The 15,249-nt window shown below is 46.6% G+C and overlaps 1 protein-coding gene across 6 annotated transcripts in view; it reads right to left on the minus strand.

The window, feature by feature from the left end:
- Positions 1-15,249, minus strand: part of msi (musashi) — a 71,475-nt gene that overhangs the window by 5,460 nt on the left and 50,766 nt on the right. For 3 of the 6 annotated variants that reach the window (XM_065475551.1, XM_065475552.1, XM_065475555.1), the window contains 3 exons: positions 2,075-2,356; positions 363-671; positions 45-293 (listed from right to left, as the gene is read on the minus strand). In XM_065475551.1, coding sequence (XP_065331623.1) covers positions 45-293; positions 363-671; positions 2,075-2,356 — 840 coding nt within the window. Of the gene's footprint in view, positions 1-44; positions 294-362; positions 672-2,074; positions 2,357-9,874; positions 10,064-10,490; positions 10,510-11,721; positions 11,742-15,249 lie in introns of those variants that run through there. The other 3 variants (XM_065475553.1, XM_065475554.1, XM_065475549.1) reach the window with 3 other exon arrangements.

The following is a 15,249-nucleotide window of genomic DNA, read 5'->3' on the forward strand; positions in this document are numbered from 1 at the left end:
TTAAATCAAGTATCAACAGTCAATGAATTTGGTGGCAAGCTTACCTGCGCTGCTTGCTGCTGCTGGAACTGTGTGGCGGTAAGCACCTGGGCACGCTTGAATGCAGCTGCGACAGGGGCCTGCAGGCCGGCGCCAACTGAGGTCAGGCCTGCGCCCGTCGGGATCACCAGGGGTGCGGCGGCCACGGCTGCTGCGGCCGCGGCTGCGGCGGCAGCCTCCTTCGGCTGGGCCTTCTTGCACTCCACCTTTTTGTTTTTGATCGTGTGGAAGTGAATGTCACACACGCGGTCCACCTGCGACGCGATAAGAGAAGAGGATTTAGGGGCGAAATTCGGAAAGGGTGTCGTTTTCGCGGTGCTCACCACTTCCTCGCACTCGAACGTGACGAAGCCGAAGCCGCGGTGTCTCTTGGTTTGCTGATCCATCAGCATGACCGCCTCCTCCACCTTGCCGTACTGACTGAAGTAGGCTTTGACCTCCTCTGCGGACGTCTCCTGACTCACGCCGCCCACGAAAATCTTCTTCGTCTTGTTGGGCCGTCCACCCTTGCTCTTGGGCGTCGCGTGTTTGGGGTCGATTTTCTTTCCGTCCAGGTTGTGCTCGGGCTCCTTGAGAACCTTTTGCACCGTCGAGGGCTCACTGAATGTGATGAAACCGAAGCCGCGGCTCCGCTGCAATAACATTAAAGGCTTCTTTGCAAAATTTTCTCAAAAACTACAACATTGCACAACATATAATAATCTATGGGAGTGAAGTTTGTGAGCCACGTAACTGCTCTATCACAAAATACTTTTGAGGCGCAGGTACGTGGCTCTGAGGAAAAATTTTCCAGTGCATGGCAACAGCACCGAGTGATAATTTGTTAGTTAAGTTTCTAATTCAACTTTGCGTGCTGTTGCCATGCGGAATTGTTTTATGAAATTTAAAACACCAAGAATTACAAACTAAGAATACCAGTAAATAATCAAGTCGATTATTGACAATGTATAATATATATAAAATTAAGTATATTTGCTCTAATCAAATAGTAAATAATGCGTGTATGCGTGTGTGACACAAAGGAATCAAAAACAAACCCCGCCAATCAAATTACTGCTACTTTCGAGGCTGCGATGCCGGTGGCTCAGAAGTGTTTTGCGTGTGTCAAGATGGGAAAAAAGTAACGGCATCGGCCTAAAAAATGCCCCAAAAAATCTGTGTGTAATTAAATGAACAAATAGCTCTACCAACCACAAATTGAACGAACAAAATTGAATTAATATGTTCAAACGCACCAAACGCAAGGAAATTACGCGAAAGGAAATGATACAACGCATTAGTTAAAATAATAGTAGTAAATATATGCCCATAAATACAACAGCAATATAATAAATACCCGATGCGCCGCCTAGGCATGTAATTAATTACAGCTCCAAAAGAACAAATTAACAAGAAATTAGCCTGGCCTGACTGCTGCACAATTTTAAGTCTGGTCCTAGTTCAGAGTAGAGTATGGATAGAAAATATTTACAGTCTGCTCTTGAGCTCGACAACATGCAACTCAACCAGTGAATAGTCGTCCAAATTTTAATCAAAAACAGCCTATTATATGTGACAATTAATTATATTCCAATTTTAATAAGAGAGTTTTTAAGACGGGGGTAGTTACGCAAAATACTCAGATATATGTATATATAATTAACTCGAGCTTGCAGAGGGCGCTTTTCAGTTGGCGACACCAGCCGCTGGTTGCAATCGTGTTCTTTCGTTTCATTCTCTATATATCGGATCAATGGCATGGCGAAAAAAGCCATCTAAATAGAGGGCAACCAGCCGTGTGGCCAAGCCGACGCGCCGCGTGCGTTGGAAAGGGTGTTAATCAAGTACTGATGGTCTGATAATAATAGTAATCAATCAATCAATCAATCAACCAAAGAAGATGCCCACTGCTACTTCCAACCTAGGTGCCAACCAAGTCCAACCGAGCACACTCACGCGCTGGCTGGCCGCGCTCTGTTTTACCTAACCGGCCCGTTCGATCGTTTGTTCTGATTGTTGGCGGCAGTGGCGTTGAGGAGGAACGGCGGGTAATCACCTGGGTGACGGGGTCCTTCATGACCAGCACGTCGGTCACCTTGCCGAACTGGCCGAAATACTCGCGCAGCTTCTCGGCCGACGTCTGCCAGCTGAGCCCGCCGACGAACAGCTTGCCGGGGGCCGGCTCGCTCGAGCTGCCCCCGCTCGGGGTCGAGCGACCCGACGAGTCGCCCTGGCTGCCTCCGCCGCCGCCTCCTCCGTTCAGGGCGGTACCGTCGCCTCCGTTCACGATCATGGGGCTGGTGCCGACCACGCCGTTCACCATTGTCTCCATTTGAAGCTGAAACAAGCGAGAGAGAAAATTTAATTAAGCATTTCATGACAGTAGCGAGTAGCGGCTGGACACTTTTATTTCATTTCACGCAAACGATTTAAGACTTATTGTTGCAGACACTGGAAAAGTGAATTAACTGCTCGCTTTTGTTCGCAGATTGTGCCGATGGTGGCGATCGTCAGCGGCGTCGTCGTATTCGTCTCGTCGGCATGCATCTACTTCGCCACCAAGAAGCTAGACGTGCAGTGAGTTTGCCGTTAGCTCAATTAGCCGCTTTGATCTCGTCACACCTCGCGCTCGGAATGAGCTTCCGCCCCGTCTCTTTCGCCACCGAGTCTGTCTGTCGCACGCAAATTGACGTTTATTGGTCGTGTCGATTCGCACGCACCCGCCAAAATCTAATTTTTACTCGTGCTTTGATCCTAATTTTATTGATTGCAGAGTCGCAATTTTTGATTCCGCTCTTTGGCTTCTGTCAAAAGAGGGTATTCCGACTCGCGAATCTCGAGATCGCTATTTCACTGATCGCTATTTCACTTATCGCTACATCGCATGTTACAGATAATTGCAATTATTCTGACGCATATTTCTTTTCGCAGAATCGCAGGCGAGTCACGCAGCGATAAGATGGATCTGAGTAAACCGCATTATGCCAAGGTAACTGATAAATAAAACAGGACCAAAGTTCAACAAGTTATCGTGAATATTTCGTTTCAGGTATTCCGGTTCAAACAGGAGGTCAAGCCGAACCCTGAACTGCAAAAGTTGTTGCAAGAGATCAACGAGAAGTGAAGCTCTCTATTTAAGTAACTTAGTCGAACATATACATATTATATGTAGGTTATATAGCATTTAAAAGAAATATATAATATATCTGCCTCGCAATTCCATTAAATTGTAAACCGCTGTAAGCGACGAATATCAATTAAATCAAAATCCGAAAATGAAAAGTTCTCATCATTTCAAACGGGCACGAGTAAAAACTGCTTCCTCTCCAGATGCCTCTGGCAATTTCCTATAATATTCACACAGAGCGAGCGAGTTTGCAGCGAGTCCAGGTGTTGTTCTCTTCATTTATTCAGCTGCGGCAGAAAGGGCTCTTGCGTTCTCATCGCCGCTCTTTCATACTGCATTGTGGCGCAAGACGAGGGACACAATAGAAAAAAAGTAGTCTGCTTGCTCCCCTCGCAATCTTTTTGGCGGTTGTTTCTTCAGGGAAATTGTTTCGTTTCACATCGATGTGCATCGTACACCAATTGTTGGCAGATACCATTCTTCTTCCCTTGAGCGTGTATGTGATTTAAACGCGCAGATGATGTATGGGGCGGCCCGAGAAGATAATCACTTTTCGAAAGCGGTGTGCATCGCAATGCGTCACTGGATCATGCGTACAAATGCGCAAACATGTGTGTGCACGCTCGCCAACGGGTTCTGCGCGCGATTATCATCTGGCCCTTGCGTCCTCGTGATTTATATAAAAATCCTGTCGACGTTTTTGTGCCACGGAAAACAGCAAACAACGCGGGCGCATGAGTTGGAATTAAATCTGCAGCGAGCGTTTTAAGGCCATGCCAGGGCCAGACTCGACTGAATTATTTCCCACTGAGACAAAGCAAAAAACTTAAATTGGCACAAAAAGTATTTATTCGCGTTGAAATGGCAATTGTTGAACTACTAAAGATTCAGATGGCTCTGCGCAAAAAAGGAAAGAAAAACTCATTTGTCAGATACATACATTTCTTTGTGGAAAAGACAAATGAAATTAATTGTGACTAAAAGAGGATTCGCGTGGATTCAATTAAGAAAATATAATTATGACTTATCCCTCGGTATTTCATTGAATTTTGTTAGTTTATTAATATTGTATATTGTTTGTCCCTAATCAAACGCAATAAAATATATAGGAATCTATTTTATTTTCATATTGAAAGAAATAAAAAAATAATTCAATTGAACATCTAGATAGAAGCAAGATAATTTTGCCTATTCAAGAGTAAATTTAAAACTATGTAATAGAGACATTTCTTTTTACAGTCCAGGAAAAAGTTACTATGTAAGAATCTTTACAGCGCCAATCTGCAAAAAAAAACGATCCGGCGCGAGCACACGTTTATTTAATGGAGCTGCCTCGTTGGTTGAGAACAAAATCAGTTGAAGGAAATCGTTTCATGGTCGGTCTTTGAGCCGGGATCAGGCGGCGGGCCGGGTTTCAGCTGCCGCTGCTTGGCGACCAGGTAAATAAGGGCATGTGCTCTCTCGATTTCCGCGCGCAACGCACTCACACGCTGCGCCGTTTGATCCGGCCCGATTTACATAATACTTCCTGCTCTTCTACTCCGGCTGCTGCTTCGCGAGTTTGACGGCGCGAGCGAGCGAGAGTAGAAGAAAAGAAGAAAAAGCGGCGGGAAGACGAGGGAATAGAGAGGAAAATAGAAATAAAAGCGCGGCCGTGAGTGCGTGCGTGCATCCCCGACAGACCAGGTGGCGGCAGCCGCATAGCACACAAATCCGCGCGCCGCGAATCTCGCGAGGGGTGCACGCGCAGGGAGCAGAAGAAAAGAGTGTCGGTTGCATCCTCCCTTCTTCAACGGCGCGGCACGGGCAGGAGGGGCAGCCGGGGGCCACCGCACGGAGGGGGCAGCTGCGCCCATTGTTGGCATCGATCGCAACAATAGCGGGGTGGGGGATGCGCGATCAATAGGGTGGGGCGGTGCTTCAGCAACCCCCCGTCAGAGCGCACACCCGTCAGTCGCTGTCAGGACGCGCAGGCGAAGGCAGTGTCAGCGGAGGCGGCGGCGGCCGCCGCGGCCCCCGGCCCTGGGCCGACCCCTGGTTGGACGAGATATTGTCCTGTCACAGCAGTACTGTACTCAGGATACTGGTGGGACGGGACATAACCTCGCTCCAATTGCTTCAACTCGCTCCCAGCCGACCGGCCGGCCGCCTCCGCCCCTGCGCCCGCAACCCTTTCGGCGGACGGCACGCGGCCGCCGCGGCCGCGGACCCGCCGCATCCGCTGGCCCAGGACCCAGCCACTGAGCGGGCCCGCCGCCATCTTGGCCTTCGTCGTCGACCGGGCATCGATCGGCCGCCGCCATCTTGCCTGCCCCCGGGCCCCCGGACGTCCCTGGCGCAGCTGCGGGCCCCGCCGGCCCCGGGATCCGCGCGACAGGCCCCAGCCACCAGCTTCGCCTCGCCTCGCCGCAATGTACCGACAATTATTGCTCCACTCTTTCTATCTATCTATTTGTACACACTTTTGCAGAGCTGCTTTTTCCGTATTTTTGTTTCCTTTTGTTAGCGTTTTTAGCAGTTTTGGTCGCCGTTTTGTATCTCTTAGACTATTGATCTGGCCACGAGGTGCAGGCAGCACACGTACACACACACACACTCGCGAAAGGTTGTGTATTTATTGATGTTACTTGGCTGTTTGTTCAGTACCTTATTGTTAGTCTTGCATAGCGTGTTTGTTTAGCTTAGACGCAATTTCGAGAATTGATGTAGAAAATAGTCGATAACAATGTTCGAGGCCAAGTGTGTCTCGTGTTTTACTCTAATTTAAGGAACGCCGCGCGAGTACGCACGGAAAAGTCAGCTTATAGAAATGTAGAGATGTAATTTGAATAAAATATAGATTACTAATGCAATAGTTTCGTGTGCTTTTCTTATCACAAATGTAGTCAGCCGTACAAATTTAACTACTATACAAGGGAATTCCAGTCTCCCGGCCGTGCGTTGAGATATTAAATTTCGGTGCAAAGCAGGGGCGTAAAATGCGAGCAAAATTGATCGCACGAGATTCGCAAGGACAAAGGAAATCCGCAGGGTGGGGGGTCGGTCTCGGGGACGGCGGAGGCCCGCGACGGACTTTCCCTCCTCAGCCGTGTTTGTTAATTTTTGCTGAATAAATGAGTGGCGATTATCCGGAGCCATTTAGCGATTGGCAATCTAATTAAATCAGGAAGACGGCATCGCGCCGAGGTGGGGCGCCACCGGCGGGCTTGCATACATCGATCCAACCCCTCCTCCCATCCTCCCCGAACACCCCCGGCGGTCCCAAGCTCTCTCTCTCTCTCTCTCTCTCTCTTTCTCTCTGTTTCCGATACTTTTGAGCCCGATACCGCACACTCTCCGCTGCCATTGTTGTAGCAATAATGCCGCCACAAACTTGCCCTTTTGGCGGTCAGAAATTCTCTTCCGCGCCCCGGTCGGTCCGAGAGCCTCGCGTAATGCACAATTAAAATGTAATTTACTGGCGTGCCGGGCGAATCTGATAAAACGCGCGCTTACAAACAAACAAAACACCTCGCTGCTAGCCGCGACAAGTAATTTCTCGCTCGTCGCCGCTTGTTTGCGGGGGGAGTGGGTTAATTACTAAAAATTGGGACAAAGTACCCGCGTGTTTTCAGAAGAAGAAGCCACTTTGGCGTGGATTTACGAGTATGTTCAGCGCCGGAAGACCGCTTAATTTACCTTCTGCTGCCACTAAAGTTTCAGTTTACAACACTAAGCCTGCGAGTCAACCGAATTGTTGGTAGAAAATTAAAAGGGACAGGTACGCAAGCCGCAAAGAGTTAATTGACTATGCAGATAAAAAGTGGTGTTTGCGGCCGCTGAAGAGCTGCAGAAAAAACTTGCTTTGTTATTATGAGAAGAACCCTAGTAAATTAATAAGAGCAAAAACCGCGGAAGAAACGTCTTGAACCTTTTTTTCTTTTAAGATATAGAAGCCAGATTCTCCCTTTTAATAGGGTGGAGCACGTCTCATGGTTGACTAGACCCGGAAGAAACATAAAAATATTAATTTTGTTTTTTAGAAGAGATGAAATAAAAAAGGCGAATTTTGTGTGGAACGTTTTAGTAAAAATGAACAATCTATTTAAATTTCAAAAAACTAGTTAAAATAATCAGAGTGTTAGTATGATTTTAATTAACACACAAAACAGCCAAACGGTATGAAAAAATTTGTAAAGGGAAAACAGTGCTGTAGAATGTGGCAAGGTATGCTAGATATGTCTTTAGTTCCTATTTCTGCACAGAAATGTTTACCCTTGAAAACAGAGCAAGTAGAACTCTAGCAAGTTCAAGAGAATCATTTGGATTGATCAGAGGTATAAGATTCTTAGAATACAAATCAAGTGAAATGAATTACGAGAATTTTATCATCCGTGATGGAAGAGCCAAAAAATGCTGAAAACTCAAGAACTTTGAGTAAAAAACCAGCTGGCATTTTGGCATAGTGCAGCGCCCACGCACATTGTCTGCAGCGGAAAGATGGAAAAGTTGGTATTGGAATATAAAATGGTACACGCGCGCAAAGTGGCGAAAACACGACGGCAGCCAACTCGGTGGGAAGTTGCCGCAAAAAGTTCGCACATCTGCTCCACCGACAAATTACATAGACGAGCGCCAACTTTTTACTCAAGACAATTATTAGTCGGTGGACAGCGGCGGACGCCGAGTATAATGGCTCGGGCAGGCATCGATCGGGACGGAAGGGATTCATTAGAAATTTACAGATAAAAGATATTTAGATAAACAGGGCACACGCGGTGAGCGGCGGAGCGTGAAAAGTGCGCTAATGTGACGGCAGATAATTTTGCGCGCGCGCCAGCAAATTGGCCCCGCGGCCCATTGGGGCCCGGTGGAGCGTGCCTATCGGGCCGGCGCCGGGTGATTGATGGCCTGCTTATCACGCTCGTTCACACCCAATTAGCGTTGACGCGGGGCTTGGGGGCGCTTGCGGGTCCTCCGAAGCCCCTGCGACACGCGCGAGGAAGAAGACTTTCAAGCCGGTAGGCTGACTGAGCACGTGGACTCGCGAGACGGAAATAATTTTCGTAGCAAACATGCACGACGAGGCGGACGGGAGGCCATTCAAATATCAAATATATTCTCTGACAAAGAAAATCCCCCTAAGTGTCTGCCGGCTGCAATGGAGAATCGGGCTTTCTCACATTTCTCGCCAACCCGGCGCAAAGCAGTATATTTTATTCACTAGCCTGCTGCTCGCAGCCCATCTCATTTTCCTTCTTCCGTTCTCGGCGGGGTTTTAAGAAATTGCTCTCGCAGGGATAGTCGCGCGCGACTCATTTATGCATTAATGCCGAGCGAATGAAAGTGTTGTTATAGTCGCGTTTCTAAACGAAATAAATTATCCTCCCGGAAATAATCAAAGGGCAGCGGCAGTGGGCTTCATAATTCGCATGCAAAACAGTCCGATTAGTTCGACTCGACGTCACAAAGGCAGTGTCGTTTGCTGAAAACACGCGTCCGCCGCTAATGCGATTGTGGTGGTTGGCATGCAGTACTTTGCATTAATTTTTCAGCCGACTCATTGGCTGCCAGTTAGGCGAAAAGGAGGGTGTCCAATCGCACAAGGGGTGGCTGGCAGCCAGCGAGCGAGTGAGTCAGTCAGTTTCGGCGGTATTGGCGAGTGCATGCGTTGCAAAAACCGGTACACATTACACCCTCGTGTCACATGGCCAGCTCTGCAGCAGCGCCTTCGATCCGTGCGATCGATCCGCAAACTACGACCCCGCCATTTTGCACCCGCTGGTTTTAGGCAGAGGTTTAAAAATTAATTAGCCAATCAGATCGGCTCACAATTAACCCCGAACACGGCGACAACGGCCCTAGAATAATCAGCCTTCCACCTGGGTGGTCGAGCGAGCGAGCGAGCGATCCGTTCAGTCCTCTGCGTTTTGCGATTGAATGAAATGGGACGAACAATTTTATTACTCCCTTGGATTGAATTTGCGCTCTTCGATTGAATATTCAAATTTGAAAATTAAATAATGCTATTTTGCCATCTTGCATGACAAAGTGGAAACTAGAATATGCGTGATTTGATAAAGAAAAAACAAGCATTTGCATTTGCATGCGATCAGGTGAGTCAGCGCGCGCGCGTGAGTACATCCATGTACATCAAAGGGGGAAAAGGACGAAATTCGTCAATAGCATATCCTCGAGAAGTGCTTGGGAATCGCCTCCGCGCAAAGAAAAGCTTTTTTCATTCAAGGCCTTCAAAATGGTGGTTGCATATAAGCATAACGGACAGGGAAGCCGGCAACGATTTCACCCCCTCGAGGAGACTGACGACTGCGTGCGCTTATATATATTATTCCTATTTAATGGGTATGCACGCAAATTACTCGGGCGGCATTGAGGACGACGAGCGACGAAGCACTGTTTTAATCACCATCAAATATTGCCGTGTCTCGCGCGGCTGAACTTCAAAAGCCACCTCAAAGTGGATCGAGAAATTCGGAATTCGCATCCGTGCGAGTGCTACGCTGCGTAAATAATTACAGCGTGTGGTGGTCTCGCTTTTTGCAGTCAAATTAACCTTGCTAATTAAATTCGGTCGAGTGTGAATATATAAATAAGTTGCTTTACCTCTTTCACGCGGTGGTTTCCTTGCCGCCCTTTGCCCACGGGAAATTTTTAACCAGCTTAATCCGAATGCAACCGATATCAGATGCGGGTTGCCTGATTAAATTTCTGATGAAAATGCGTACGTACACAACGAGGGACGCTCTCGTGGCGATGATGATTCAGACGCCGAAATGACAAGAGGAACAGGGTGAAAATAAAATGGGGTTGTTGTCTCCCAGCTCCAGCTGGCCTTTTGGCCCCTTCCGTCGCTTCTTCTATTCTATTTTGCTGCTTGTGTGCGGGCACAAGGCAGATAAACATTGAGGTAGGTCCGGCCCGTTGGGCCGAGCGAGAGTCCGAGAGAAGAGACGACCCCTTGGCTTTGCCTTCACTTTGAAGGACGATTTCTACTTAGGCCACAAAACACACACAAAGCATGAAAAAAGAGACAAAGAGTCATGTCGTGGCGTGGAAAATTCCCAAGCACCCACGCCATCCAGCTCACCTGCCGGCACACCACTTGGAATTTTCAGACTGCCGGATATTTCCTCCAGGAGGCATTATCCGAGCGAGCCGCGATTTCATTTTCCCGGAAAAAATCGGCGCGTTCCTCAGACGGCGGTGGAGGCAGAAACTCATTCCTCGGCGGCTCGGCACATTTTTCACTCGGCTGCGGCCATTAATCTGAGTGACTAGGGTGAGAGCAGAGATGCTCTGTTTGTAGTCGCTCGGGGGAAATATCAATCAAGAAAACACGCGTTACCTCGCAGAAAGGTCAAAATGCAGAGGTAAAACCGCAGGTCTGGCGCTGCAGTAGTCGAGAGCAATTGCAATATGCATGAAACCGTCACTGGCATTCAGTGTTATATACACAAACGAACAGTGCGAGAGCGAGCATGGCAGAATGAGTAAATTCAGTTTGTGTCGCACACAACTATCCAGGGGAGAGAAACCCCGCGAGTGTCATTGTTGCAAATGCCAGTCGGACCATTACACTCGAATAATATGGGTACATATATATTTATATATGCTCGCCGACGGGTACATGTATGGCCATTTACTTAGGGGTACATACACACATGCTGAGAGAGTTGGGCTCTCTGCTAGTCGACGCTGTCCTTTTGTCCGCGCCCAGGTGGGTTTTCAAAGCTTTTTGTGCCTGATTGTAAGCGCTCGCTTGCATGCTCGCTCGCACAGGAAGGCCCAACTCATCGCCGGACGGCTTCCTTCGCATTCGCAGTTGCTATCCAAAGACGCAGGAAATTGTAATTCATACATTATCAAATTCCATTCGGATCGCTGCGATCCGAATAAAACGCGAGTAAATTTTGTGACGTGCGAGAGAGCGAGAGAGGGCGAGCGCTGGAATTATTCCCAGCAGGATATGCCAGGAAATAGCTTTTCTTTCCTTATTCTTAATTCCGTCAGGCGGAATAGCGAAGCGAGGAAATTATTTATCGCCTCTGTGACTGGAACGAATTGAAAACGTATTGCCGCGAGAGTGGCATGAAGTCTACTTTAGAGTTGAAATTGAAATGTTTGCATGTCGCCGCCGAAGATGTTTGCTTTGCAAAATCGTTTATTTGTTCCCTCTAACTGCGAAAAATATAAAATCCACGAATAACCCTCATCTGAATAAATCATTACCTTGTCCTTCAATGTTACTTAATATAGCGTCTTCATCAGTATTTTCATTTCTTCTGGTGGACATTGTTTTGTTTAACCAGATGAAATAAAAACGAGGTAAAAAAATCATAAAAATGTTATTAGTCTTCCTAACTGCAAAACAAATCGCACAAAATTATAGAGTGAAATTCAAATATCTAATTAATTTAGTAAGTTGGAAACGGATACCCAAGTAGATTGAATATTTCTAAAAAGTACATCTCAAGCACAAAATCATAAAAATGGTGCAACTTTGAAATAAAAAAATTCTGCTTTTCAAATTTTCAATAAAGTTTGAAAAATTAACTATAAGTTTTTAGACCACAAACCTCGACTAGAAGAGCTGTTTTGGTTAATTCAAGTCTCTTCAGCTAGATGGAAATAAGCACTCACCTACGGAGCACGCATTTCTGAGGACAACCTCCAGCACTACACACTGCCGGGTATTGAGCCGGCAGGTAGCAGTTGATAAAAACGCGCTTGGTAAGAAATTCCAACTATTTCTCAAATGGCATATTTTGGTACGTAAATAAATACACATACACGAGATTCAAGGGAAATCACGGACCTTGTACAGGTATGCAACTGCACTCCAAATGCCAAAGATTTCTAAAAGCTCATCAAGCAAAAGAAAGACATTTTGATGCTACGAAAAGGAGAAGAATAATATGAAAAAATTCAAGCTGTTAAGACGTTTTTAGCTTTTAAATGGTTATTAATTAATAATAATAATGCAGCAAACGGCACGCAAGATTTTGATAGAAATCGAGTTGAATAAAGCAAAAATCATTGTAGAATCAAGCACAATGATAATAATTTGAAACTGTTTGCAATAGACTCGGCTCCTTCCTCCCAATTACTTTCATGCAAATTTTAACTAGTTTTGCCTCACAATATTTAGCTCAATGTATTCCAACGCCAACACACACATGCAACAGACGACAGTCATCAAAATTAGCTGTCGGTGGAGTGCGAGGTTCTGAGTTAACCGACGCAACTAAATGCAAAGCAGTCACTGAGCCAGAAAACAATCTTCACATATCGCGCGCAATTCCGCCGCGTCGGCATTTCCAATTTTCCCACATAAAGCGAACCTTTGTTGTCTCAGCCGTTGTGTGGCTGATATTTGAATAGAGCAGCAGCAGCAGCTCGGTGCTCTCTCGCACATAATGTCGTAACAAACGATTTTCGAGCGGCGAGGCATGACTGGAAATTAATTCCGCGCGCCCAACCGACGAGGAAGTTGCGCTAGGGCAGATGGGCCACTAATGCGATGGCGATTAGGCGCTCACCTGGCGCTGGCAGCTGTTGGGCACCTGGAAAGGGTCAGCCGGGCACGCGACCAACTCGCCAGCTGGCGCACTTTTTCAAACGCATATCAAATGAAGATCCTCGCTCATCAAAAGACAGGAGAGCGGGCGGGTGGGCCGCAAAAAATGCACCGCGGCGTGACTGCTCGATGCGGGGAAACTCGCAATTGCTGTGTGTTTTGTGTAGGTCGTCCGTTTATTCTTTAAGCAGCTTGTGAATTTGTGTGCTCGCACGCGTCACAATTCACCTCGAGACAGCAGCAGCCGCTGCTGGCCCATTGTCGGCAACGGTTTTGTGCTTTTGCGTCACCAAGTAGACTTTCATTATTGCCTTTTTCCACGAGCGAAAACCTTTTTGTGTGCTTTGCCTGGCTTGCATAGTGCAAAAAGTTTGACAAAAAGCCGATTCAGATCAACAATGATCATTCAAAAGTTTCCCTATCCACCAGTTAGCTGCTGGTCTGAAGCCAAAGTTTGTTTTGCATGTAACTAGCTTTGAAACTAAAAGCGAACTAGCCAGATACATATATTCGTTGAGCATTCAATTTACAAGCCACAGCGATACATACATTTATGTTTTCTTGTTAGGGGAGGAGAGAACTTTCCAGCCCAAAATCCTCGCACCAAGTTTGCTTTAATAATCTCCAAGATTTTTCAGGGATTTTTTTCCATGTTTAGATTTCCAGTAAGACAAAAATTTGCAAGGTTGTTGTTTCAAAAGTGCAATAACTTGACGATAGTCCCTTTTGTGATGGACTAATACTAGGGAATCCTCTTCTATAAAAGTAATATGGAAAAATCACCAGCTTCATCTTAATTGTTTTATCGATTAAAAGAATTTTCAACACACTCTAGAAATATTGCGCACGATCATTTTTCTTTTACGTCTATCTATGAGTTTGCAATGTACATTGCAAGTGGCGGGTTTGCACGTCAAAGTGCAAAAAATGTCATTTCGTGATTGAAAAAGGCAGCAAGCAAGCACACGCCGCAACTTTCGCGTCAATTGCGTTGGCAGAAGTTGAAGGATTTATTTGTGAATAACTTCGAGCAAATATTTTTTGCAACAGTCAGAGCGCGAGCGGAATCTTTCATGGGGTACTTGTACATGTATGTAAAGCTCACTCTGCTGTTTATGTACAATGTACAGCGGCTTCCATTTTCGTTTTTGTGAGAAAGAGAGAGAGGGCTAAGCGCGCGGTTGAATGGAAAATGATAATTCACATCACGATCCGCGAGCGCCAAGTGATAAAAAGTGAGGCGCAAAATGGATATAATACCGCATACACACAAGCAACCCCCGCCAGCCAGCCCACCCGCTCGAATCCACCCCCACCCAACCCCCAGCAGTCGGACTTTTGTGTTGAAGGCGGCGTAATAAAGGTGCATACGTGCGAGATTTGGCGAGATTTATATCCTCCTTTGTCCTGCAAGGCCCGCGGGCCACGAATTTGAATGAGCTCGCGCGCTGATTGCGAATTTGGGCCGATAACTCTTGCAGTCGACACGCATAATGCTCTGCGTCGGCTTTTCTTCTCTGCCCGCCTGAAAACGTATCATATATACGGGCGCCATATTTTATTGCGCCATAAAAATTGATTTCGAATACAGTAAGGCCGGCTTGCTGAGCGAAGACGAGGTGGAATGGACACGAGAGGAAAGTGCGAGCGAACGGCGCGGGCGTACTTGTTTACTCACTCACTTATTTATTTATTTATTAGGGAGCCAATGCTGGCTTGACCTCTTCATTGCCTGATCCGTCCGGATGTTTCGCCGCAAAGCAGCGATATCGCCGATATCGGGCTCAGTCACTTGCCGTGCAAATATTCAATTTCATGTTCCTGGCCTGATAAACGTGTCATGTTTTTCATGTCGCATCTCGGGTGCAATTGGCGATTTTCGCGTATTCCGTTTTACGGCAAAGCCGCGAGGACGCTCTCCTCTCTTTTTGTCTGAATAAAAGAAGGGCGAAATCGTAACAAAGAAGCTTGCTTGACGTCAGAGCGACTCGGGAACGGTTTGTTGCAAGCATTCAAAATATCCATATTTATGAAAAGTCATTAAATACATTTACTTTCCCAGCGGAGCGCATGAACGTGAATAATACGCTTTCTCTGGGCGAGTCTTCATTAAAGCAACGACAGACATTAAAAAGAAGGAGTAAAATATTTTATAGATAAAATATTGATAAAAGGACTTGGCTGGCTGAACATTGATTTATTTTTGCGAATCTTTCCGCGTCAGTGCTGCCACCTTGACACGAATAGCGTGTGAAAATTAAAAGAGGACATCAGCGGGAGCTGTGAGTCCACACTAAGAAAAATTAATAATTCACGAGCCCTACGCTGTTTAAAAGTTAGACTGAACTTTAACTGAGTCAAACAGCAGGATGCCGAGCGGCGGAAACCCACTTTGGCGTTATTGAAAATACGGCGAAAAGCCCTCGCGAGCAATTTGTACAGCCGAGCATAAATTCCTCTGAATCCAGGTCTCATTAAGGCACACCTGGACGAAATCGAGAGGCCGCCTGCTCTCCGCCCACGCAGC

This window comes from Cloeon dipterum, chromosome 1 (genome assembly GCF_949628265.1).
Source record: "Cloeon dipterum chromosome 1, ieCloDipt1.1, whole genome shotgun sequence".
Classification (NCBI taxonomy): Eukaryota; Metazoa; Arthropoda; class Insecta; order Ephemeroptera; family Baetidae; genus Cloeon; species Cloeon dipterum.